The following is a 27313-nucleotide window of genomic DNA, read 5'->3' as shown; positions in this document are numbered from 1 at the left end:
TTTCATTCAATAAAATCCGACAACTGAGCGTTTTGTTCATAGGACAACTAGACTGAAAAAAATGACATTGTCATATGCAAATCATATATAATTGTTCATTTCCACTACAGCTTTAGCAAAAAGTCAAGTTCAATTATTTACAACCACCTCTACCGAAGCGCTAGTCTCCCCCAACAATAATATTGAAGGTCACATACAAAGTGCATATAATGAGCGCCTGGAAACATCTGTATTTGCACAAATGAACCTATGTGTTCACTTCACACTTACATAGGTGCACACCCACAATCCAGCATTTGAAACTGCTCACGGATAATCATTCAGTGCCATTCCGCCGGAGGTGTGGCCAGACATGTGTGGGTGTGGTCAGCTGGGTGGGGGCGTGGCCAGCACCATGGAGGGCATAGCCTGCACTTCCCTCCAACCAGCTACATCTCCCTCCCATCTTCCCTTATATAAAGTGTGCACCGCTAACTTGGTTCACACACTATGGGGGGTATTCAATTGTTAGCGAGATTGCTGAAATACTCGCGCTCCAAAAATATTACCGTTAATACGGTAATTTACTCGCTGGATTTCGCTGCAAGCTGAAATTCAGCGAGATATTACTGTATTAACGGTAATATTTTTGGAGCGCGAGTATTTCCGCGATGTCGCTAACAATTGAATACCCCCCTATGTATGTAAAGTGAAGAGTGGAAATACATCCCAGCTGTCCTTTATGCCAATCCCTGGACAAGCACTTGGCTAATCAGGACAGTCCCCTAAATTCAGGACTATCCTGATGGAATCGGACAGTTGAGTGGTAAAGGTATGTTATTTTATTGACCATTGAAGACAAAAACACAAACAATGGTTGATTATTTTTATTTATAAAGTGCTTTAACAGAAACATACACGAAAAATGCTAATTTTCAGGTTCTTAACTTTGAACGAAGTAGTGTACAGAAAACAAGAAAAATAAATAAAAAAATAAAATTTGAATATATGTATAAATATATATATAATACACTGTCTATTGTATGTATCCATATTGATCCTAATATATAAACATTCACTGTCCACTTTATTAGGTATACCTAAACACCTGCTGGTTAATGCAAATATCTAATCAGCCAATCATGTGACAGAGACTCAATGCATAAAATCATGCAGAGATCAGGGGCAGGCTGGGCTGGAGGGCATCTGCTCACAAGGCTGGTACCATAGTGGGCTACCTTGGGCTGAATCGCTGGGCCATCTGCATTTTTCTTCCATTAAAATATTCCTAATAAGCTGCCGAGTCGAGTCTTGCCCCCTGGGCTAAAATTTGCCACCCCTTCCCTGACAGACATGGTCAAAAATTACAATTGTAGTTCAGACCAAACACCAGAATGGAGAAGAAATGTGATCTAAGTGACTTTTACTGTGGAATGATTGTTGGTACCGGACGGGTTTCAGTACCACAGAAACTGTTGATCTCTTGGGATTTTTACACACAACAGTTTCAAGAGTTTATAGAGAACAGTGCTTAAAACCAGAGCGGCAGTTCTGTGGGTGGAAACGCCTTGTTAATGAGAGACGTCAGAAGGGAATGGCCAGTCTGGTTCAAGTTGACAGGAAGGCGACAGGAGCTCAATTATCCATAGGTGGAATGGATGTACTACAGCAGCAGAAGACCACACAGCACCCTTGTGACCGCCACACAATACATATCACCCTTGTGACCACCACACAATACAGAGGGCAACCTTGTGACCACCAGACAACACATAGCACCCTTGTTACCCCCACACAATACAGAGGGCAACCTTGTGAGTACCACACTATACAGAAGGTAACCTTGCGACCACCGCACAATACGGAGGGCAACCGTGAGATTTCCACTCAATACAGAGAGCAAAATATGATTTTTATTGATACAAACTGTGCAGTTACTGTGTGAGAACGTAATTATCAGCTGTTGGTCATTTTAATACTTTCTAACACTTCAAATGACCAAAAGGGAATGTATAATATTTGTTATATATAATTATTCATTTTTCAAGTGTTCATACATCTGAGTAGACTTCAAAATACAAATAGTCAAACACAGTTAAATGCAAGTGGTAACAGGGTATTATCTCCATTGATAAAGTTGTTAATTTTGTTGTAAGAAAAAGAACGGATCCCTATGGTAATATACACAGGCCATTCACACATACATACTATATTTTCACATATCCCTTGTCACATATCGTCTGTTGTCACATATCCGTTGTTGGGCCTGTTGTCATGTATTCCCTGTTAAAAATAAATTGTTCTTACCTGTTGTGTTGAGCACCGTTGACCTCTGTCTGGAAGTGGGTTGAAGTTGGTACAGCACAAGTCATACACAGCCTCTGTAGGTGCAGCCCGCACCTCACTCAGCAACAGGCAGACATTTGTGAGGCTGCCTGTTGCTCTCCAATGATGGAACATCCCCCTGGTAAGCCACCGGCAGTCCACATCACCACCTCACCGCTCATCACCCTGAACCCACCTTCCCTACCCTCATAAAACAAAAATTTCTGTAGAGGCCTGGGACTGCAGCTCCATCAGACAAATTGTTAATCCGACCCTGTGCATTGACATGGAACGACCAGCAGTAGAAGGAGCATCCAAGGTCTCTGGCAGAATTGCTTGTTGGAATCATAGAGGGACAACGACTCATAAATTCATCTCTGAGTATGATGCCTACTAGACTCCTGGAGCTAAGCAAAGCAGTCCATACCATGACATTCTGTTATGACCTCTTCTCCTAATAATGGGAGACCGCTACCAGAGAACTGGTTTACATATTTGTTTTATACAGGAAAATCCATACCCTTTATCAAATTCTGTCCACTTTAGTCCCACTCAAGAACATTCCTCACCACATTTCCCCATCAATGTTGCTACCAACTCTCACTGTGTGAGAAGACACATGCAACTTGTCCGGTGAACTTCTACTTCAATCCCCTCCTTGGCACAATAAATATGGAGCTACACAGTTTATTTTGAATAATTTTTCAACAAATGTCAAATGTATCTTACGAATCATGGGAATGGGACCACGAAGGAATCGGCTGGTCTTTTAGATGGAGGGAGGTGAACTGGAAGAAGAAATGGGGAAAGTGTAATCTCATTCTAAATCAAAGCACACGGTGTACAATGCTCCACTTCTGGATTTTAATATGTTTGCAAAAACAGTATATATGTGATATTTCCATACGGCCTGTTTCCTGCATTAATAACTTGTGGAAAAAGAATTAAAGGGCCAGTGAAGAAGTTTCCCCATCCTCTTCAATAGGTTTTCCTTTGTTTTAGTTGTGTCTTCTAAGGCTGGATACAAACTACAGAAAATTTCTCCCAATGTGATAAGATTAACGATTTTACCAACGACTGAAAGTCCCGATCAGCATGCGATTCATGTGTACACACTATACACGTTTTAGAAGATTTACCCTCAGATCTGTGCTCTTCATCTGTCATAACCATCTGCTGAAAAGATCATGACTCTGGAAACTCTATGGAGATCTGGTCATGAGTGCATACACACTGCAGAATTGGAACAATATAGTTCCATCGCTGAATGAGATTTTTAGTCCGTTTATAAAATCAAATGAAATGCTAACCACAGTGGCCTAGTGGTTAGCACTTCTGCCTCACAGCCCTGGGGTCATGAGTTCAATTCCCAACCATGGCCTTATCGCTGTGGAGCTTGTATGTTCTCCCCGTGTTTACGTGGGTTTCCTCCGGGTGCTCTGGTTTCCTCCCACACTCCAAAAACATACTAGTAGGTTAATTGGCTGCTATAAAAATTGACCTTAGTCTCTCTCTCTCTCTCTCTCTATGTGTGTCTATGTTAGGGGATTTAGACTGTAAGCTCCGATGGGGCAGGGACTGATGTGACTGAGTTCTCTGTACAGCGCTGTGGAATTAGTGGCGCTATATAAATAACTGATGATGATACGATGTACTTTGGAACGATCATCGTTGGAGTGTACACACTAATGCAATATCGAGCCGAATGGTCATTTATCGTATGACTGGGCTGATAATCAGTGATAAACTTGTAGTGTGTACCCAGCCCTAGTATTTGCTTTTTCTAATCTCTCATCTTGTATTGATTTTTACTGATGCTGTTTTTTTCCCTTGCCCCTTACGTATTTGTATTTTTGTTGCTTGTACAGCGCTGAAGATTCTGTGGCGCTTTATAAATAAACTATGATAATGATGATTTTTTTTACTTCAAACGGTGCAGTGTTTATGGGGAATCTTCATTACAGATGGCCGTAAACACGCCTCTCCGCCAAAACGGGTCACATGACAAGACCTGCCCTCCACCAGAACTTTTTTTAACAAATGACATTTAGAACATTATGTTTAGAAGATTCCCAAAAGCGCCTCTTTTAACTTTAGCCACTGCAACTTCAGAATGATTTACGGTATCTGGAATGTTCATCTGAGAAAATTTTACATATAAGTCTTGTTATTAAATATCCCAAATGCATCCTCATCCCATTTGTGCATCCAGAATGTCTCTTGCGCTGCACCTATCGTTTGCAATGTTGTCCCTCACAGAACCTGGGCAGCCAATCAGAAACGGTTTATCATCCATGAAAGACCACTCCGATTGGCTGGCTATCTATTAAGTACCTTATTTGGCATTGGGAGTACCACAAGAGCAGTTTTTCGAGTATGGTATTTTTTCCACATATGAATTACGTTGGATCAGGAAAAAAAGAAGATTGTAGGTAAGTATTTATTGTGCCCCTGCACCTCAGAAAAATGTGAGGGCAATTAATTGGATTTTGAACAATGCCACTATAAATTATTCAGCAGGGCCACTATTATTTATTTGATCAAGGGGCAATATGTTTTATTGATTTATTATTGAGCAAACATGTAAACATGATTTACTATTTCCCTGGTACCTACCAGCCAGGGGGCCCAGAAGGTAGGGGCAAACGCAGGATTTGTAGAGAGGGGTTTCCATGGTACACCGCCAGTGGGCATGGCCAGCATGCTTTGGGGCATGGCTATAATTTTAGACAGTGCTTTGCTGCTCTCCAACTCTTCCTATCCCCATCATATCCACTGTCACGAGCTGCAGCGGTACGCCGCATCCTGGCGTGATCTAGCAGCCGGGCGCGTGCTCTATTTCTATGCTCTGTTTTTATTCTTTGGGATTATCCTTGTTGCATAGATGCAGGAGGGTGTAGTGACATCCTCCAACTCCAGGGGGAGCTCTCATATTATTTAAACTGGTTCATTTATATTTTTATACATGCTTCCTGGTTATGTTATTACCTATGCCAGTTCTAGCTAGTGATTAATTATCAGCCTCCTGAGGCTGATTGTCAGCCCTGTTCTCCTCTGTCCTGATTGGCTCTCAGTACTATTTAAGGCAGTGAGGTCTGAGCGTCACTGCCGGTTATAGCTTCCAGTTCCCTGTTTGCTAAGTGCTAACCTGCTCCTGTGCTATTTGTTGTAAGCCTTCTGGATTGAACTACTGTGTATGACCTTTGCCTGTTTCTGGACCTTGAACCTCTGCTTGTGACCCCGATCTTACGCCTGTCTCTGGACTCAGAACCTGTGCCTGTGACCCCTGACCTTGGTTCGTTCCTTGGATATGTTGTCTGCTGTCTGCCATAGCATTCTCTACCTGGGTTCTCCTTGGCCAGTACACATCTCACATCTCTGTTTGTCTGCAGCCAAGTCTGTCCCCACCACTAGGGGCTCCAGTGAACACCAGACTACAGAGCAGACTCCGGGTTTTGCTGTACTGGCTGGAGGGGTTCCTAACATTATAACCGGCCGACATACTTGGTATTCACTCCCATGGATCCTACTCCTCCTTCCCTTGCACAAGTGCTGGCTAATCAACTGCAGGCTCAATTTCAGATTGTTCAAGACATTTCTACCAGATTGTCCGTACAGGAACAAGCCTCCAGGATTACCTCTTCTCAGGAGGTTGAAGTTCAAGAACCCAAGCTTCATCTGCCAGACAGATTTTTTGCCAACCGAAGGGATTTCCACAACTTTAAGGAAGGTTGCAAATTATATTTCAAGCTACGTCCACTGTCTTCTGGTTTGGAACAGCAGCGAGTGGGTATTGTTATATCACTGTTGCAAGGAGATCCACAAACCTGGGCATTTGAATTGTGCCCTGACAGTCCTGGAATTGTTATCTGTAGATTCCTTTTTCCAAGCCTTGGGTCTCCTGTATGACGATCCTGACAAAGTCGCTACTGCTGAGTCTAAACTTAGATCTTTGAAACAGGGGCGTCGTTCTGCTGAAGAATATTGTACTGAATTTCGCAGGTGGGCCTCAGATTGCGAATGGAATAATCCAGCTCTCTGCAGTCAGTTTCGTTTGGGCCTTACAGATCTAATAAAGGACATATTAGTGCAATATCCAGTTCCTGATTCTCTGGAGTCCTTTATGTGTTTGGCAATGCGCATTGATCGGCGAATAAATGAAAGAAGACTGGAAAAGGAATTTCATCCGCAGAACTTTTTCCCTATCTCCAACTCAGTTAATACCGGGGATACTAGAAAAGTTCATCTAGGCGTTTACCTTGTACAGAATAAAAATTCCCTCCAGTTACCTGCCCAGATTTCCCTGGTCTCTGGGAGTGTTGATGTCCTAGCTTTCGTGGACAGCGGAGCAGTTGGAAATTTTCTTGATATTTCTCTGGCCCGGCGGTTTGCAGTTCCGACCCGACCATTAAAAGTTCCAATATCTGTTTGTGGTTTGGATGGCCACCTAGTTAAGGGCGGAAGTGTGCTAGAGAGTACCAGCTCTCTTACCCTGACAGTGGGAGCACTCCATAAGGAAATGCTGTCATTCTACCTTATCCATTCGCCCACATACCCTGTGGTTCTGGGGTGCAAGCACAACCCAGTCCTTGATTGGTCCACAGGAGAACTGGTGGCATGGGGGAAAAACTGCCAAGGGACATGCCTAGCAACACCTGTTAAGGTTGCTACTGCTTCAGTCAAATCAGGTCTCACACTCCCGCTGCAATATCAAGATTTTGCTGATGTTTTCTCCAAGCAAGCTGCAGATACATTACCACCACATCGCCCGTATGATTGCACTATTGATATTCAGCCCGGGAGTAAATTTCCTAAGACTCGTTTATATTCTCTTTCCGTGGAAGAGACCAAAGCCATGGAGAACTATATTTCTGAGGACCTGAAAAAAGGGTTCATTAGACCTTCTCGTTCACCCCTGGGTGCCGGATTTTTCTTTGTAAAAAAGAAAGACGGAGATTTACGACCATGCATTGATTACAGAGGTCTGAATCAGATCACCATTAAAAACAAATATCCTCTACCACTGATTTCTCAGTTGTTCGACCAGTTAAGAGGTGCTTCGGTATTTTCTAAAATTGATTTGCGTGGAGCGTACAATTTGATATGCATACGGAAGGGCGATGAATGGAAGACCGCTTTTAACACTCATTCTGGACATTACGAGTATTGTGTTATGCCGTTTGGTCTTTCTAATGCGCCAGCCGTGTTCCAGGATTTGATCAATGATGTTCTACGAGATTATCTGGGTAAATTTGTCATTGTGTATCTGGATGACATCTTGATCTATTCCTCGTCCTTGCCCCAACACCGGGAACAAGTCCGTTTGGTACTACAGAAACTTAGAGACAATCATCTATTTGCCAAATTAGGGAAATGCGAGTTTGAAGCCTCCACTGTGGCATTCTTGGGGTATTTCATTTCTGCCAACGGATTTACGATGTATCCAGCCAAAGTCCGAGCCATCACTGATTGGAGCCTTCCCAGTAACCTAAAAGCCATCCAAAGGTTTCTTGGGTTTGCTAATTACTACAGAAGATTCATTCGCAATTTCTCGGTAATTGTGGCACCTATCACTCAATTAACTAAGAAAGGAGCTGATTCAGCGGTATGGCCGCCAGAAGCTGTCAAAGCATTTGATACCCTAAAAAAGGCCTTTGTTTCTGCTCCTATCCTCAAACATCCTGATACAGAGCTACCTTTCATTGTTGAAGTGGATGCTTCTGAGGTTGTGGTGGGGGCAGTTCTGTCACAAGTGTCCAGTTCTGATGAAAAGTTACACCCATGCGCATTCTTTTCTAAGAAATTCTCAGCAGCAGAGATAAATTATGATGTGGGAAATCGGGAGTTACTAGCCATTAAATGGGCATTCGAAGAATGGAGACATTGGCTGGAGCATAACATCATGGTGTACACGGATCACAAAAATCTCCAATACATTGAGACTGCTAAGAGGTTGAATCCCAGACAGGCGTGCTGGGCTCTTTTCTTCTCTCGATTTAATTTTGTGATCACATATCGCCCTGGTTCTAAGAATTTGAAGGCAGATGCCTTATCCAGAAGTTTTTTACAGAAACATGAGGATCCCCTTTATAACACTCCTATCATACCTTCTCAAACCATTGTTTCAGGGCTAACTCAGGGTTTGGCAACTCAGTTACAGGCAGTTCAGGATCAGGCATGTCTCCCAATTTGTTGTTTGTGCCAGCTGGTCTGAGACAGTCTGTCTTGTCTGAGGTCCATGATAGCAAAATATCTGGACATCCAGGTATCACTAAGACTATCAAATTACTCTCTCGTTCTGTTTGGTGGCCTTCTATGAAGAAAGACATTAGAGACTTTGTACAGTCCTGCGAGATTTGTTCCAGGGTGAAAACACCCAGAGATTTGCCCATGGGACAGATGATGCCTTTACCCGTGCCCAGTGTTCCATGGACCCACATCTCCATGGATTTTATTACGGATTTGCCTTTGTCTAAAGGGTGTAATTGCATTTGGGTGATAGTCGATCGCTTTAGGAAGATGGCTCATTTTGTTCCTTTACCTAAGCTACCATCTGCTAAGTCTTTGGCTCCTCTGTTCATTCAAAATGTTTTCAGACTACATGGAATACCCACTAATATTGTATCAGATAGAGGTACTCAATTTGTGGCCCAGTTCTGGAAATCATTTTGTCCCTTGCTTGACATTCAACTAAGTTTTTCATCAGCATATCACCCACAAACTAATGGACAGACGGAAAGGGTAAACCAGTCTTTGGAACAGTATTTAAGATGCTACATTTCTGAATTACATGACAACTGGGTAGAAAACCTGCCATGGGCGGAATTTGCCTACAATAATTCACCACACTCTTCCTCTGGTTATGCCCCATTTTTCTGCATTTATGGGAGACATCCCAAGTCTGTTTCATTTTCTGACATCATCCCACCCACCCACCCTGAGATTAGACACATTGCTCATTCTCTGAAGAGAATTTGGAAAAAGATAAAATTCTCATTGAAGCAAGCTGCGTCTTGAGCCAAGTTATTTAAGGATCGCTTCAGACGTCCTTGTAAGTTCAAGGAAGGGGACAGAGTATGGCTCTCCACTAAGAACATCAAGCTCCGCCAGCCTTCCTTTAAGTTCGGACCAAGATACATTGGTCCATTTAAGATCATCAGGAAGATTAACCCTGTTGCTTTTCGGTTGGAACTGCCCAACTCTTTAAGGATACCCCGTACGTTCCATGCATCCTTATTGAAGCCAGCTCTTACTTCCCGGAGGTTTCCCAGGAAACAGCCAAGCAAACCTGCCCCAGTGATAGTGCATGGTCACATGGAATATGTGATCGAAAAGATTCTTGATTCAACAACGCCAACTCCACTATTTGGTTCACTGGAAGGGGTATGGCCCTTAAGAAAGATCATGGATACCTGCCAGGAACGTGCATGCCAATGAGTTAAGAAGAGCTTTTCATCAGAAGTTTCCAGATAAGCCTAGATTAAGGGGTTCCTTAACCCCTCCTCAAGGGGGGGGGTACTGTCACGAGCCGCGGTGGTACGCCACATCCTGACGTGATCTAGCAGCTGGGCGCGTGCTCTATTTCTATGCTCTGTTTTTATTCTTTGTGATTATCCTTGTTGCATAGATGCAGGAGGGTGTAGTGACATCCTCCAACTCCAAGGGGAGCTGTCATATTATTTAAACTGGTTCATTTATATTTTTATACATGCTTCCTGGTTATGTTATTACCTATGCCAGTTCTAGCTAGTGATTAATTATCAGCCTCCTGAGGCTGATTGTCAGTCCTGTTCTCCTCTGTCCTGATTGGCTCTCAGTACTATTTAAGGCAGTGAGGTCTGACCTTCACTGCCGGTTATAGCTTCCAGTTCCCTGTCTGCTAACCTGCTCCTGTACTATTTGGTGTAAGCCTTCTGGATTGAACTACTGTGTATGACCTTTGCCTGTTTCTGGACCTTGAACCTCTGCTTCTGACCCCGACCTATTGCTTGAACCTGGATTTTGAACCTCTGCTTGTGACCCCGATCTTACGCCTGTCTCTGGACTCAGAACCTGTGCCTGTGACCCCTGACCTTGGTTAGTTCCTTGGATACGTTGTCTGCTGTCTGCCATAGCATTCTCTACCTGGGTTCTCCTTGGCCAGTACACATCTCATGACCCTCTGTTTGTCTGCAGCCAAGTCTGTCCCCACCACTAGGGGCTTCAGTGAACACCAGACTACAGAGCAGACTCCGGGTTTTGCTGTACTGGCTGGAGGGGTTCCTAACATCCACGGGCAATGATGCGTGCACTACTGTTAGGGGCACACAGTTCTCCCTTTTGCAGCAGAGCCGTGTGAAGCTGGACATACCTCCCAACGGTCCCTAGAATCAGGACAAAGTCCTGACTGAGTGTGTCAGAACAGTTGACAGACTGTCCTGCTCTCTCCTACCTGTTCTTGCTGGTTTCAATATTTGTTGGGGAGAGATGGCTGTGAACAGTGCAGACAGAAACGATCTGCGCACAAGCTGCAAAGTGGCTGGTCGCGGAGCAGGGTCCAGCCACCTCAAGCATACAGTACCCCAGGATGGGAGGGGTGGGTTTCCAGGCAGTAGGAACTCCCCCCCCCTCCCGCCCCCTCAGTTTGCCTATGGAAGGGGCCCAGTGCACCTTAGTACTGGGCCGGGCATCTCTAGGTTCAGGGCTCTGAACATTTGTTCAGACCCCCAAATAAAGCAGACAGTAAGTTAGTGCATGGGGTAGAACTTGTGGCTTTTGGTGGGGGCTGGCTGGGCACCTATCACTGGTCTACATAGTCATTACACTTCAATAATGACAACTAGTTATTTTTTTCTCATTGTGATAATAACCCAAATAAACTTAATGGAGAAATAGTGTTAAATGAGTGGTTAAATTATGAAGTAATGACAGCATATATTATTATTGTTATTTTTTTATATAATATAAAACATTAGATGAAAAAATAGATTTGTACAAATGCTTCTTTTCACAAAAACATGAGATCATCTTTAACACGCCAAAATGTCTCCTTGAACCCACAGATTACATACAGACAGTTTAAAAACTTGTAACATTTTTGTACAAATAAAAGAGCCTAAAGAAACTGAAATGACAAAAACATCAACAAAAAAATGAAAACATCGCTTCCGCTGTTTTTAAAACATCATCCTACCAGCAAACATACCATACAGCAGACCAAAAATAAATAGCTTGGAAAGAATTTGAAGAGCAATTAGCTGAATTTGCCATTAGCGAGTTGTGACTCAATATTATTGTACTGTAAACACACTCGTTTACAGTCGCCATGGCAACATAACTTAATTATAGCTTACTCTTTGATAAATATCACATAACCAGAAATAAGGGAATGTACGTTGTGGAATTAGAACCAGAGAGTGCGACAAAATATTTCCTGAACAGTCCTAGGATTAAGAGCACTTTCCCAGACAAGCAAACGCGCATACATAAATAGCAACTATCGTTTTCGTACCAAAACTCTGGATACAAAAATATAAATATCTAAAAAATAAAAACACCTTATATTTACCTGTGTAATAAGTAACCAGTGCGTGGGTGAAATCTCATTTTTCTGCTACATTTTATGAACTATATGGTACAGAAGTTATTAAGTGGTATCAAGAACATCAAAGTGTAGAGGGCTAACTCAATGTTTCTACTTTTCATCTTTCTATGTAATCCATTATTTTAGGTGGGGAGGGGGAAGTATTCTGAGCCTATAATAGGCTGCCAGGGATTCTTTACAAGCGGGTTGGGATCCAAACATTGAGTCGCACTTCTACCTGGTAGGTCCCTCTGATCCTCTTTTTGCAAACTGATTCTGTACTAGCCTCTAATAAACACATTATTAGTTATGTTTTGATATTACTATGTTTTGATATTACTATTTTGCAAGTCCAAAACTGTCCATTAATTAGGTGTTTTAACTATAATTAAAGAAGAACTCCGCTTAAACTGGGTGGATGTCTAGTGAAGGTTCCTTTCTTTGGACCCTATCTCTTATCTTACATTGGTTGCTGGAAGCAAAGCAGAGGCTGCCCGTTTCTGAGGCTCACACCCCCGGGAGGGGTGTAGCAACTGGGTAAAACTGAACAGGAAATGTGCACGTAAAGTGACACATGGTGCACCAGTGATTCAGGTGCTGCATTCTTCCTGGAAACCAGTGACTCCTGCAGGCCTCAAAAAATTGCAGTACCATCAGCTACTGCCCAGGTTGGAGAGATTAAACTCTATTTCGAAGGTAGTCAGCATATCGATGCTGACTACCCCGACAAGACTCACCCCGATGTGACTATCCCGAAGGAGCTGGTTCCCGACCCTGCCCGATGACGACTCCTCTTCGCCCCGACAGCAGCCAATGACGATGAAGCAAGAAGGCGGCTGCAGCCGATGACGTCATTGAGCATGACGACGGCATTATCGCTGTTGTTAAGGGGGTGAGGTAAGTATGCAGCCATGTACAATGTATTTTACGAAGGATTATACATTGTACATGGGTGCATACTTACCTCAGGGTCGGGAACCAGCTCCTTCGGGATAGTCACATCGGGGTGAGTCTTGTCGCTCTTCTCGGCATCAATTTATCGTACCACACCCCTCTATTTTGTGTGTAGTTGAACTTTAACATCTTTAGACAGCTGCTATGCAAGTAATAAGGATTTACATTATTCTTTCTACATGGAATGAGGCCATGAAGCTGATTCACAGGCATAACTTGGGTCACAGCCAAAATAAACGTTATGGAGGCATCTCCGAGCTAGAAGAGACAGGAGCTCCGCAGATGACGCTGCATACTGAGGTCCATAGTCAGGGACTGACACATCCGTTTGCTGGTTGTTTTCAGTTCTTTGGCTGCCTCTAGCGCCTGACTCAGCGGCCAGCTTAGATCATCCAGCCGTACGACGTCTGGTTTAGGGGGAGGAGCCACAGCACAAGGCGGTCGTAGGTCAGCTACGTTATATCCCACAGGAACATAGACACCGGGTGAGGTGCCGTATCTGAAGAGAGAGAGGTGGAGAACTTGAATATACATGTGTTTTATGAGTACAAGGTGAGATCTGGCAAACTTAGGGGTGACCTAAACAGGTAACAGGCAACAATTTAGAGCCATGGAAATCTATAAGGATCTAATAGTACCTGGTTTATCATTTTACTATTACTGTCTACAATTATCAAGTGTACATTTAATCAGTTAATAATGGAAATGGGGGGATACCCTAAATATAAATATTTACATTTAATAAAAGGGGATTGGGGTTCTAGTGATGCATGGGGCAAGTTGAAGGTGTGTGTGTGTGTGTGTGTGTGTGGATGGGGGGAAGGGGTATGTCTAACATTTGAACCAGGGCCCGTGGCCTTTAGTTATGCCACTAGCTGCATAAAATCTAGTGTTTGCTATATACATGTACATCATCATCATCACCATTTACTTATATAGCGCCACTGATTCCGCAGCGCTGTACATAGAACTCACTCACATCAGTCCCTGCCCCATTGGAGCTTACAGTCTAAATTGCCTAACACACACACATACAGACAGAGAGGGAGAGACTAGGGTCAATTTTTGATAGCAGCCAATTAACCTACCAGGTTAATGTTTTTGGAGTGTGGGAGGAAACCGGAGCACCTGGAGGAAATCCACGCAAACACAGGGAGAACATACAAACTCCTCACAGATAAGGCCATGGTCGGGAATTGAACTCATGACCCCAGTGCTGTGAGGCAGAAGTGCTAACCACTAAGCCACCATGCTGCCCTATATACCACATATACAAATTTTATCCAAAAAGGCTCATGTTGTGTTGTGACCTCTGTTCCGCTACCCCAACCAATTCTTTACCTTGTAGTTAGAGATACTGTAAGTAAATGGTGATGACCGAAATATTGAATTATCCCTCATAAAAACGAAATTGCATCTTTTCTCATTTTTAGGTTAGGATGAGCTAAGACTGAAGAAATGAACAATTCTTTTTAGCCTACTTCTGTAAATACATCCACAAGATGAATAACTCACATGACTGGGGGACTGTACGGGACCAGAGGGGCCTGAATGTAGCTCACTGGGGGAGTATGACCCATGATCACATGACTGCAGTGCGGATGTCTCCTGGGTCTGCTGCGCGGACGCCTGTTAGACTGACCGTGAGACGTTCCTGTAACGAAAGAAAAAAACAGTCAGACACAAACCTACCCAAAGGCAATTGTTATACTACATGATTAGGAAGAGGAGGAGACTGCATATATTTAAATTTTTATATTTTGTGTATACATTGACCTATAAGAATACGTGCAATTGTGCATCTATAGAGATGGTCACACACGTCCTTCTCTTTGTACCATGTAAAAACGTGCAATAATCATGTTTCAACAACCATCTCTGTAAGCACCTGCAGAGATGTGAGTCATTACACAAGAGATGTGATACACATATCATTGCTGCAGGAAGTGATTCAGTATCTCTCTCACTTGACATGAATGTGATTCTGCAGTCTAAGTGAGACTCACCAGTTCTTGGAGTATTATCAGATTCATTGTTCCCATGGCAAAGTGGACAGGCTGGATGTATGGGCAGAGCACTTTCAGCCTCCCGTGGTGTTTTCACGGACACTGCTGAGAACACAAGTATGGAATATGTCAGGAAGGATAACAAACAAAATGCACTCCAGTCTAATCACATTCTAATGGAAGATCCTCATCTGTAGAAGTGGCAGTGGTGCTATAACTAATTACACCACCTCTCACAAATTCATCACCATTGCTCTTTACTAGGACAAAGCTTTACCTTTATCAAAATCATTGCACTCACCGATACCTATCATAGTTTTCCAGAGGCAAATGTATTATTATGGAGACAGTAAAATATTTTTGGTAGATCTTCATTCCTTTCCTTAGTCTAAATGGGTGGTACACATATAGTATATATACTGTATAAGATTTTTCTATTCTTCTCTTTAAATAATAAATGAGCAGATTTCCAAAATATAATATTTATATTCTTTATTTAAATATATTATGCATAGATACAGCCATGCTGGACGAAGCAGACATACGCCCAGGGTGTCAAATGCCAATTGACAATCTATATTAGATTAAGTCATTCTTTTATAGAAAATGTTACTCATCGTTACTTAAAACACACCTTCCAGCTAACATCACTGCTGGCACTCTAAGGGCTAGATTTACTAAGCTGCGGGTTTGAAAAAGTGGGGATGTTGCCTATAGCAACCAATCAGATTCTAGCTTTCATTTATTTAGTACCTTGTACAAAATGACAGCTAGAATCTGATTGGTTACTATAGGCAACATCCCCACTTTTTCAAACCCGCAGCTTAGTAGATCTAGCCCTAAGTCTGTACCATTAATCTTCATTAAAGTGACATGTTCTTGGAGGGGTCTTTTGGAAGGGTCTTCTTGACCTTATTTGGAGCAACAATGTCCTTGGCCTTGTCCGGCCATTGTGAAATAATGGAAATTTACTAAAAACCTGTTTCTTGTTGTTTTATTCTATTGTGTAATATGTAGAGTAAAGGTCAGTACTTTTCCTCTTAAAAGCACAGACACATAAAATTAGATTAGTTCTGTATTAGTAATATATAAGTATATATTTGATATATATATATTTTGTTAATTATTACTTCAACAATACATAACGGGATTTAGATACTGTGGAGTAGATTAAGGAAAAGTGGGGGCGTTGCCCATGGCAGCTAATCACATTCTAGCTATCATTTTCTAGAATGCACTATATAAAATGATAGCTAGAATGTGATTGGTTGATATGGGCAACATCTCCACTTTTCCTTTTAAAGTTTGATAAATCTATCACTTTATCCTTCGTTCTTACAGCTCAGTATGTATCTGTTATACCCTTCCCCATTCTGCTATAGTACCCCCCTAATTTCCTTTCCCATTCAGGATACATACATATGAGCAATTATACATCTGGGATGTATAATTCTGATGAATGTCGTCCTGTGTACTGTATTATGTTGTTTAAGTGTTATGTAACGCTCATACCTCATTAGCATATCTCATTAGCATACCCCATTAACATAGAATTCAACTTTCATATGGTAAAAGTGACAGTAACAGGGAGTGAATGTTTTTAGAATGTGACTTTCCGCCTGTTTTTTTTTTTTTAAGTGATTTTTATAGAATAAACACCCAGTAATAAAAACAATTTTTGTATGAAAAATGGAAGGTGATAAGAGTTTGTAATTAATTTGTACAGTCAATTTTGTGTGAGAACAGACATTGCTTATTGTCTTCATAGGTTAAGTCCATTTGCTCAATTACTGACTGTATGGTGTATTAATAACTAAAAAAAACTCCTTCCACCTTTTTTCTCTTATTCATTTATATAGTAAAACCACCCGTGTTTATATAGTCTTTATATGGAGGAAGGGTCATTGTTGCTTATACCTGGACCCTTTTTTTCATTCTCCTGACATCTCTGACAGTGAGGGACAGTGACCTGTTCAGTCCGGTCCAGGGAAGGGGATCCTAGCAGGTGGTACCGAGACCCTAAAAAGGGAAATGAAAAAAATAGGATAAATGAGATAATAAAAGCCACAGACTCACGTTTAAAGCGAGTTCTTCCGCTAGCCCACCTGTATACGGCCCCCGGACTCCTCTTCCAGCCTGTGCTGCTCGGTGAGCAGGATCGCGATCACGTGACACAGCGCTGGACAACAGATGCTCTGTGTATAAGAAGTAAGGGAACAATAAACCCTAAAAGCTCAGTATCAACCAAAAAGGCAAATCCCTGGGCAGCTAACGTAAAAACATATAATTTGACGGCAGATAAGAACCACTTGGCCCAACTAGTCTGCCCATATTATAACCTATGGTAACCTCAAACCCTATTTGATCCCTAGTTCTGTGTAAGGATATCCTTATGTCTATACCAAGCATGTTTAAATTGCTCTACTGTATTAGCCTCTACCATCTCTGATGGGAGGTTATTCCACTTATCCACTACCTTCTCTGTGAGGTAATTTTTCCTCATATTTCCTCTGAACCTACTTCCCTCCAGTTTAAGTGCATGTCCTCGTGTTCTAGTACTGACGGGAATCCTTTCTTCCTTGAGACACTTACCTGCTCTAGATTCCTTCAGAGGAGCTCCGCGTGTAGATATAGGAGAACCCAAGCCAGGGGCAAAGTGAGCAATTTTCTCTTCATGATGATTCCTGTAGATAATTAACAATACATATAAAACACAGTCAGTCCTCAATATATAGTATATAAACCAAATCACTAATAAGTTAAACAGACCTTCAAATAATCAAATATAGAGCAGTAGGACTAATTATTAGGGTAGAACATTCTCCCAGGTCTGTATGATTTATAAGGAACTACTTTCATTACCTGAGTACTACTGTACTGGATTTATCAGTTGGTATTTCTGCTTTTATGGACAAACTCTGACATATTTTATTATATTATTATATATTATTTATATATCTATATATTTTATTAAAATCTTATATGACGGACCTTATGTCAGTCACTGCTTATTTCATTTTGCTTGTTTATTGATTTTTATTGGTATTTTTATTTTTACTTTTATTGGTATTGCTGTAATTTATCATATTGATTAAATACTATTTTTTATTGTAGAGTTTTTTTTATTATGAATAATATTTTGTGGAAGATGTATCTTAACCATATAATGTGATGCACATTTGTCCCTTCCATGTTCCCTTTAGAAAGAAGCAAGAATGGACCAGTGTCATCCCCTAGGTGAAGTTTGATGAAAGACAAAACGCATTGGTACATTGTTTGAAACTTAAGGGTATTCGTAGACTGGAAGTCTGAGCTGCAGTGCAGGTGTGCCTTCCCCTGGGAGCTTATTGGAACACTTCACTATTTAGACCTGCACTGGTATGCGTTTTATACGCAAGTTCTTGGCTCCTGTATCCTGACCTGTTTGTTCCTGTCCCTGCATCAGTTAATATTTCAACATTAATTGTATCCTAATGTATGGGCTACACCATACAGTTTTACTGGTTTGGGCTTTACTCATTTTAGATAACTGAAACCTGGTTGCTTTATTCAATTTGTTTTATTGCTTCTGTTATCTTCTGTCTTCTGCTCTGTATCAACTCAGGATCCTCAGACAAGGACTGCAGTAGTTATTCTTTGCCCTCCAGTAGGGCTTCCCAGTTATTATTGATCTACTTAGATCTACCCCTGACCTGCGCCTTGTCTCGTCTCTGGTAACCACTTCTCACTCCCTCCTACAAGACTTCTCCCGTGCTGCTCCCCACTTATAGAATTCCCTACCACGCTCAATTAGACTTTCCCATAGCCTTCAAATCTTTAGACGCTCTTTAAAAACCCATCTCTTTTTCAGAGATGACCTTATCTCCGATAACACTATTTACACTAATGCACCCTCACAACTGTCCCAATCTCCACTCTGAGCCACACTCGCTCCTCTTGTTTCAGCTGTGTCCTCTTCCACTTACAATGTAAGCTCTCTAATGAGCAGGGTCCTTCATACCCTTTGTTTTCATGTCTGTATTTATTTTGTCTGCCTTGTATGTCCTTGTTTTATGTATGTCCCTGTTTTATGTATGTCCCGTTTTCCCTACTGTACCACTCTGCCCAACAGTGTGGCGCCTTACAAATCTACGATAATAATAATAATAATGATTATTATTGGACACTGTGAACATTTGCACCAGCCTTGCTACAAGAGCCAATAATTACTAACTCACATTGCCTAAGACTGTGTAACCTTGCACCAGAAATATCTTCAGTGTTATACTTTAGATTTTGCATTGACTCAGACTGTCATATTACTGCGTGATTAGTGTGTTACCTTGTGTTTAATCATCATACCAACATCACTTTAGAGATTGTGTTTATTTCCTGTTTGCTTTTGCATTCTTCAAAGAACTTCATATTGTTTGTAAATACAACATACTTTATTACTCCTCTGATTGGCTCTGAACTTGTGACCAGAGGATCTCCCCAACAACATACTGGTATATAAGGTGGCATGGTTGGAAATCTTTCAAATATCCAATAATGTAGAGATGTATACATATACATATGTTTTAAATAAATAAGAATAAAATTGTATGTTTTAAATATCCAGTGGACTGGTGTGCCTTCTTGTATACAATTCTAGTCTTGAAGTTTAAGTAATTATGTATTTAGTTGGAAGAGCACCCCATCTAACAAAATGTGAGTAGCAATTGAATGCCTTACAGCAGTGTTTCCCAAACTCAGTCCTCAGGGACCCCTAAAAGTGCATGTTTTCCAATCTCCTGCTGGAGCACAGGTGTATCCATTATTGGCTGACACATTGTAATTATACCTACTGTGGATCTGTTACATTGTATCAGTCAGTAATGATTACACCTGTGCTCCAGCAAGGAGATCTGGATAACATGCACTGTTAGGGGTCCCTGAGGACTGAGTTTGGGAAACACTGCGTTACAGAATAACACAGGATAGTCTTTGTCTAGTGCGGACTTAACCTTTTCTACTATTAATGGTTGGAAATCAGTAAGTCACTAACGAAAACTCATTATCACTTTCTCAAATCTGAAGACTGCAGAGTCCGTCTCACAGCTGATGAGGACTGCTATAAATTCTCATAGGGAATCAACTTGCAACCTTTTTAGGATGATTTAATCTATTTATTTATAATAAAGGTATTTTATGCAACAATTTATCTTCTACCTACCAATTAAAATAGTTTTTACTTGGTATAAGAACATATTCTTCCACTTTGGTACTTATTATAGTACTTTCTGCTTTTTGGGCTGAAATGTTGCATTGTTAGAGAATGTACAATGTGTGTAACCATAGCTTTATGGCTTTTAGATTGAACACAAAACAGATGACCTCAATGTCAACCCTTCATCTGCATAACTCCTAGTCAGCTGATCCAGAGGAAGTATAATGTGATAATGTGTTTTGTTAAATGCATTTATATTATTGGTACGGCCAACTCTTGTGGTTGTGCATTCCATTGATTACTACTCTTATTAGAGAAAACTAGAATTATAAGGAACGTTTGCTGCAGTTGAAGGTGAAACATTTGTGTTGTCAGCAAAAAGCTGACACTGAGCAAAGAGTGTATTTATACATAGTAATCATATCTATTCTTAATTAACATTACATAAATAAAACGGCTTGGCAGCCATTGAGGATTTCATACCTTATTAATTTATTTCTACTTCTCTCTAGTTCCAGGGCATTCTTTTTGTGCACTAAAGCCCAAAATCAATCACCACTTTTCTATCTTGCCCATTTAAAAGCAGCAATCACACTTTTTAATATAAGTCACTGTAGCAGGCTATAAGAAGAATGTTGGTATTTACTATTCTTCATTTTTTTTCTTCAGGCTGATTTATAAGTAATGATTTATAATTCTGAACTACCATGGCAACCACAGTCACATGCTGTAGAGAGCAGAGAGGCTTTGGAACACCCCTCTGAGCTCTTTCAGCACTGTGACATCCTCCTTCAACCCACCTCTACCATCACATGATACGCTGAGACTGTGTCTGTGTAGCATCCTGACCTGTTTCTGTGCCTGGCAGACATTTTTTGTTTGCTAAAGAGACGCAATTTGAAATGAAGATAATGATTTGTAAAGGGATAGTTAAGAAAAAAGATGCATTCTTAAAGAGGTACTTAAAAAAATATATTGCTGCTTCGATACAAAATAATATCCTGCTATTCACTTAAGCCCTTAGGTAATAAGTTGCACAAGTCCAGTGATCAAACAAGAGAGAATTTAGGGTTTATTTACTAAACTGCGGGTTTGAAAAAGTGGAGATGTTGCCTATAGCAACCAATCAGATTCTAGCTGTCATTTTGAAGAATATACTAAATAAATGATAACTAGAATTTGATTGGTTGCTATAGGCAACTTCTCCACTTTTTCAATCCCGCAGTTTAGTAAATATATCCCTTTGTGTTACTAAGGCTGGTTTCCAGGAATTAGTTGCTAGGAGCCCTATAGAAAAATCATTTAATCAGTTACCGATAAAGTTAATAACTGATAAACAGTTTATTCTGTAGATTTTCAGGCAATCCTTCCCTTAGGATGCATTTATACCTGAGTGTTGGCTCCTGGAGTGATGCTTATGTCTGAGCGATCATTGATCCCTATGATAAACACTCTTGCTCATTCACAGCTTAGCAAAGTATTTAGATGCATTAAACAGGCCTACTACTATACTATTCAGATCAGATGGTTAGACTTTCAAGAATCTGAGATACATGTCATCTTGTCCAAATAAGTTATCATTTTCTATGATATGAACTATTTTATTTTTTATACAGGTTAATATTTGTTTAACCCCTATAGCCAACCTTCATAAAAGATTAGGCTACGATCCCTGGGACCCATCTTGTAGTAGGTGTTGCCTATAGCAACCAATCAGATTCTAGCTGTCATTTTGTAGAATGCACTAAATAAATGACAGCTACAATCTGATAGGTTGCTATAGGCAACATCTCCACTTTTTCAAACCCACAGGTTAGTAAATATACCCTGTTGTCTTTTCATTATTTTTTTTTTGTTCTTTCAATAAAAACCTGATTGCAAAAAAAAAATAAGTAAACATGCCTTAAGTGGTGAAAAGGAAGAGCAGTTGTGATAGGAACCAACTTATTTTAGGGAATGCTGGTCACTAGTAATTTTTCAGATTCCAGCATTATGATGTAAGCACAGCCCAAGCCCATCAAACGTCACTCACTGATTGGCGGCTGACTGTCCCAGTATTCCTCGTGTGGGTGACCGGTTCAGGCTGTTCTCTAGATGTTGACGGAGCTGAATCACTTCCTTCTGCAGGTTGTGGATAGCCCGACTGGAGGGAGAGAATGAAATGTAAAATAAAGGCAGCAATAGAGGAATATATAACAGTAAGTGAAGTGTTAGAAAAGAACAAAGCGTTCAGGAAACCCATTGTGATTTTTCTTTTCTTGGAATGTTACCCATTGTAAATTGCACAACATATTGTCAGACACACATCGTGGCACCAATCTGATAATATTTCAAAAATAAAAATTCTGTAGAACCACCAAAATCCAGGATTCAGTTTGTCATCAGGTTGGAATCCCCCAATTTTGGCAAAATTTGTGTTTAATTGAATCCAGATTGGTCATCTTACGTTGTAGACATTGTGGTCAACACACTGCTGAAATGTGTTACCCCTAAATATTTATAGGCCTATTTTTCAAATAATTGCCTAGTGATCACACTTAATATGCTTCAACTACTCCGGCTGTACCGGATTGGCCAATAGGCTAACTAGGCTGCAGCCCAGGGCGCAAGGCTTTTGGGGGGTGCAAAATTTTGGGGGTTGCAAAGTTGTAATAGGGAGAGGTATAATGTGAAAGTCATTTTAAGTTAGTTTTTACCTTCTGCACACTAGCCTGGTGTGGAAGGTGTAGGGGTGTTATCAGTGTATTAGCCTAGGGATGACCTGAACATAATCTCTTATGGAATGTATAGCAAATTGAGGAAAGTAAAACACGCCTATATATGATGACTAGTTCTTAGAACTAATTAATTTACATTTAAAAAATGATAGGTCTGTTTCGTCACACAGGAGAGAATAAACATGTACATACATTCCTTGTACAGACAGATAGACGGACAGCTCACCTCTACCATCTACAGACAGAAAGACAGACCAGAAGAGAGTTTCTCAGGAAGATGAGAAGGAAACGTTTAGAAAATATAGAAAACTTAGGAAGAAGGTGGGATGCAAACAGTGGTAAATTAGAAGGACGTTTGAAGTGGTAGCTAGATCTTTCCCACTGAAACTCAGGGGTCCAAGTATGACCTCGATAAAAGAAAAGGTCAACTTAGGATGAATTATTTGCTATATATCCCAATATACTTGGTGAGACGTTATTACAGGAATGTAAGTCCTGATATGTATATTTATACATTTGGGATGAAGGGCATGCAGTGTGGTTTAATGATAATTATAGTACCTCCCCTCGGACCCCCAGCAGTGTTTCAGCCTGTGATCAGCTACAGAAAAAGTGCATGTGGGCCCCAATACTTCAGGACTGTCCAGAGCTGGCTAGATGTAAGAGAGATACAGGATGGGAGATAGAAATAAAAGGCGGGGGGTGTAATGAAAAAAAAAAAAAAAGAACTGTTTGGAAGAACAGATCCGAGAGGATATAGGTAAAAGTCATATGTGGGATGGAGGTGACAGGAGGGAAGTCATCCTGTAGAAAGATTCTGGATGGGACTTACAATAGAAGAACTGGGATGGGCAGTGACAGGGGTGGATGAATATGTGGATGAATTGAGAAAGGGAAAGTGAGAAACGCAAGATCATCCTTTGTACTCTAGGGACAAGGTCACCAGGGTCTTCCATGTCTCATCAGACACACACGTGTACAAGTAAAGGGACGTAAATTATATACACAGTCCATACAGGGTGACGGTTTATCCACAATAAGGAACATGATGTATACACTGCATGAATATAGACAGCAGAGCCAGAATCCTGCCTCCCTAGAACGCAGCAACATGGCCTGTTCCGGAACACACAGCACAGAGGGAGAGAGGAGCGCTTGGAGGATGAGAGTAGATGGGTTAGACAGAAGTTGGAGGAGACATAGGAGTGTTACAGAGAGGGAAGGACGCACAGTGGCTCAGTGGTTAGCATTTCTGCCTCACAGCACTGGTGTCATGAGTTCAATTGCGGACCATGGCCTTATCTGTGTGGAGTTTGTATGTTCTCCCTGTGTTTGCGTGAGTTTCCTCCAGGTGCTCTGGTTTCCTCCCACACTCCAAAAACATACTAGTAGGTTAATTGGCTGCTAGAAAATTGACCCTAGTCTCTCTCTCCTTCTCTCTCTGTCTCTCTGTGTGTCTGTGTGTGTGTTAGGGAATTTAGACTGTAAGCTCCAATGGGGCAGGGACTGATGTGAATGAGTTCTCTGTACAGCGCTGCGGAATCAGTGGCGCTATATATATAAATGATGATGATAATCCCTTATCCGCTTCTCACTTCTCTTTAAACCTATCATCAAATTTGTTTCTCTCTAGTCCGTTTCAAATGTCTTTCCATATATAAAATGTACTCCACAAGACCATGTACATGTATACTTATCAAAATATATAATAATACAATAAACCGGCAATAATGTCCTCTTTACCGGCACAATATAAGCATAATGGTGTGGTCATGCTAAAAATGGAAGATTAAATTGATTTTTCACTTATTAAATAACTTTCTTTATCCATCATCATCATATAATTATTTAGCGCCACTAATTCCGCAGCGCTGTACAGAGAACTCATTCACATCAGTCCCTGCCCCATTGGAGCTTACAGTCTAAATTCCCTAATATAGACACACACTCACACAGACAGACAGACAGAGAGGGAGACAGAGAGACAGAGACTAGGGTCAATTTTGATAGCAGCCAATTAACCTACCAGTATGTTTTTGGAGTGTGGGAGGAAACCGGAGCACCCGGAGGAAACCCAAAGTAGCACTTTGGCTGGGATCCCACAATTCTCTCTATTAGCAGGATCCTGGCACTTACAAATAGCTGGTAACCTGTCGCTCACTTTCAGTGCTAAGCTCCCCTAACCCCCGGGCCCCGTAGGGCCAAACTGCCTGTACTGCCAACTATGCCTAAATCCATTAAAGGGAAGATATAGCCTAGCCTGAAATGACTATATTATTACTGTCTCTAAACCTGAAGACACTACTTACTATAATGCCTGTAAGATGACTAATGTATAATAAGAGTATTCTACTTCCATACACGTTCTTTGTATTTAAATATAAACAAGTTTTGCAGTAAAACAAATACAACAGATTGTTATTTAGAACAAGCATCTATAATTGACGATGTGTTCGTCAAATCCCACTCCGAACAGTGGAATAATTACTGGCTTTGCTAACTAACATATACACAGGTGCATTAGCGAACTGAGAAATCCTGCAGGGACCCAATTAGATGAAAGACTTAGCGCCAATGTACCAGAGTAAAGGAGATCACCTGGAAGACTTTGGTCCTCAGTATATTCATTCAGGAAAATCATTGTATTTTTTCATTTTTAAATTCAACATAATATTTATTCGCATGAATATAGTCTTACATTCGTGGAGTAAAAGCATCAAATTCAGTATAGTGACTTAATTTGCTGTAAGACTTCTTTAAATTTTTATTTTTTTGTAGTGAACTATTTATCCATTAGAACTAAGTGAACGCTAGTTAGGGATTTTGTCCAGTCTGGAAGGAACATACAGGTACATAAAAAAATATAAGATTGGGTTGATATCACATACTTGCCAACTCTCCTGGAACGTCCGGGAGACTCCCGAAATTTGGGTAGGTCTCCCGGACTCCCAGGAGAGCAGGCAAATATCCCGCAAACAGCATCTTCCTGTCAAAATGACGCGATTCGCGGCGAATCGTGGCATTTTGGCCCCGCCCCCGCAACAAAAACACCCCCTCCCGCCCTCCAACCCCGCGCCCCTGCCTGGGATCTCCTGGAAAAAAGTTCCAAAAGGTTGGCAAGTATGTGATATCACTGCAGGCAAAAAAAAAATAATTTTCTGATCTAGCTGAAATGAATTGGTACAAAATTAGCAAAACGTGCACAGTTGAGAGGAGCACTGGACTATATAGTAACTGGCCCAGGTCCTGATTAAGGGTTCAGATCGCACCAGGCTAATAAGCTCGTAGGGACCCCTCACCTTCCATGACAGACTAATAAGCGATGGAATAAACTTAACTCATCCTTAATTTAAAATCCGGATTATATCACCTCCCCACCAATGTTTATGTTCCCGTGCTTTTAAAAACTCAGCTCCACTTGGGTTTTTAAAAGGATCATGGCAATCTTTGCAAATCAGAACTGTATAGCACAGTGTTGGCTAACCTGTGACACTCCAGGTGTTGTGAAACTACAAGTCCCAGCATATCCTTCCAGCAATAAGCTGCTATATATTGGCAGAGCATGCTGGGACTTGAAGTTTCACAACACCTGGAGTGACTGAAGGTGAAGAGGGGGAGGGGCTACCACACCTGCACCCTCGCCATCCTTGTCTCTCCTACTTGCTTATCATCAAGTGCCCGCCCTAGGATGACTCATTGTCTTTACCATGGGAACACATCAAGATTAAAACCTTACTAAAATTTTCTTTCAATTTTTCTCATGGGTTTGGAGAACAACTATTCTCTTATATTTTAAAATTAATTTCAGTTTATACCGCCTCCAATTTTGCGCCCCCCAAAAGCCTTGCGCCCTAGGCTGCAGACGAGTCAGCCTATTGGATGCCCTGAAGTGACCCATCATACCTCCCAACTGTCCCCATTTCAGTGGGACAGTCCCCATATTAGGGCTCTGTCCTGCTGTCCTGCCTGGGGTCATGTCTGTCCTGCGGGAGGGAATGTTGGGCAAAGAGAGATATCTAATAGGTAGCGCATCGTGAGGTGGCCACACCCCCTGTCATGCTCCTGATGACTGACATGTTGGGGGGGATGTATCATCTAGGCACAGCGGAGACAAAGATTTGGTGCACCGAACAAATAATAAAATGTGCATACCTATTTACTAGGTTGGAGATTCAATTGCCGGCAGTGTGGCATGCAGACATTGCGCCGCGCACATTGCCGGCAATCATGGAAGAAATCTCCGCTCATTCTCCATCGACGCCTCTATGGGGTGTTAAAAAAAAATGAGCGGAGATTTCTGTCACATCTCTGCCATGAAGTGTCATACGGACGTTCCGGAGACACCTCATGGCTAGTTGAATTCCCTCCAAGGAATCAGTGTCATCTCCGATCCCTCAGTGATGTCACTAGTTTCTAGTGAATAAATAGCTGCATTAAAATATAGGCCTAAAAGTTCATATTGTTAGAAGAGAGAGGTACAAAAGAAAGGGAGATTGTGATTGTGAAGATAAAATCTGGAATCGCCAATTATTCCCTTCCTTCCTTTCTTAGTGATCACATTTTTATATTTTAAATGTATCTG

At 41.3% G+C, this 27313-nt stretch overlaps 1 protein-coding gene across 4 annotated transcripts in view; it reads right to left on the bottom strand.

The window, feature by feature from the left end:
* Window positions 1-12824: 12824 nt before the first annotated feature.
* Window positions 12825-27313, bottom strand: part of AKNA (AT-hook transcription factor) — a 42695-nt gene continuing 28206 nt past the window's right edge. For 3 of the 4 annotated variants that reach the window (XM_075184887.1, XM_075184885.1, XM_075184886.1), the window contains 7 exons: window positions 22047-22157; window positions 17419-17510; window positions 16932-17021; window positions 16744-16845; window positions 14827-14931; window positions 14336-14474; window positions 12825-13319 (listed from right to left, as the gene is read on the bottom strand). In XM_075184887.1, the coding sequence (XP_075040988.1) occupies window positions 13079-13319; window positions 14336-14474; window positions 14827-14931; window positions 16744-16845; window positions 16932-17021; window positions 17419-17510; window positions 22047-22157 (880 nt within the window). In that variant the 3' untranslated portion in view covers window positions 12825-13078. The remainder of the gene's footprint in view (window positions 13320-14335; window positions 14475-14826; window positions 14932-16743; window positions 16846-16931; window positions 17022-17418; window positions 17511-22046; window positions 22158-27313) is intronic. The other variant, XM_075184888.1, reaches the window with a different exon arrangement.

Source organism: Mixophyes fleayi, chromosome 9 (assembly GCF_038048845.1).
Source record: "Mixophyes fleayi isolate aMixFle1 chromosome 9, aMixFle1.hap1, whole genome shotgun sequence".
Classification (NCBI taxonomy): Eukaryota; Metazoa; Chordata; class Amphibia; order Anura; family Limnodynastidae; genus Mixophyes; species Mixophyes fleayi.
The sequence above is the reverse complement of the archived record's forward strand: the minus strand, read 5'-3'. Positions and strand labels throughout refer to the sequence as shown.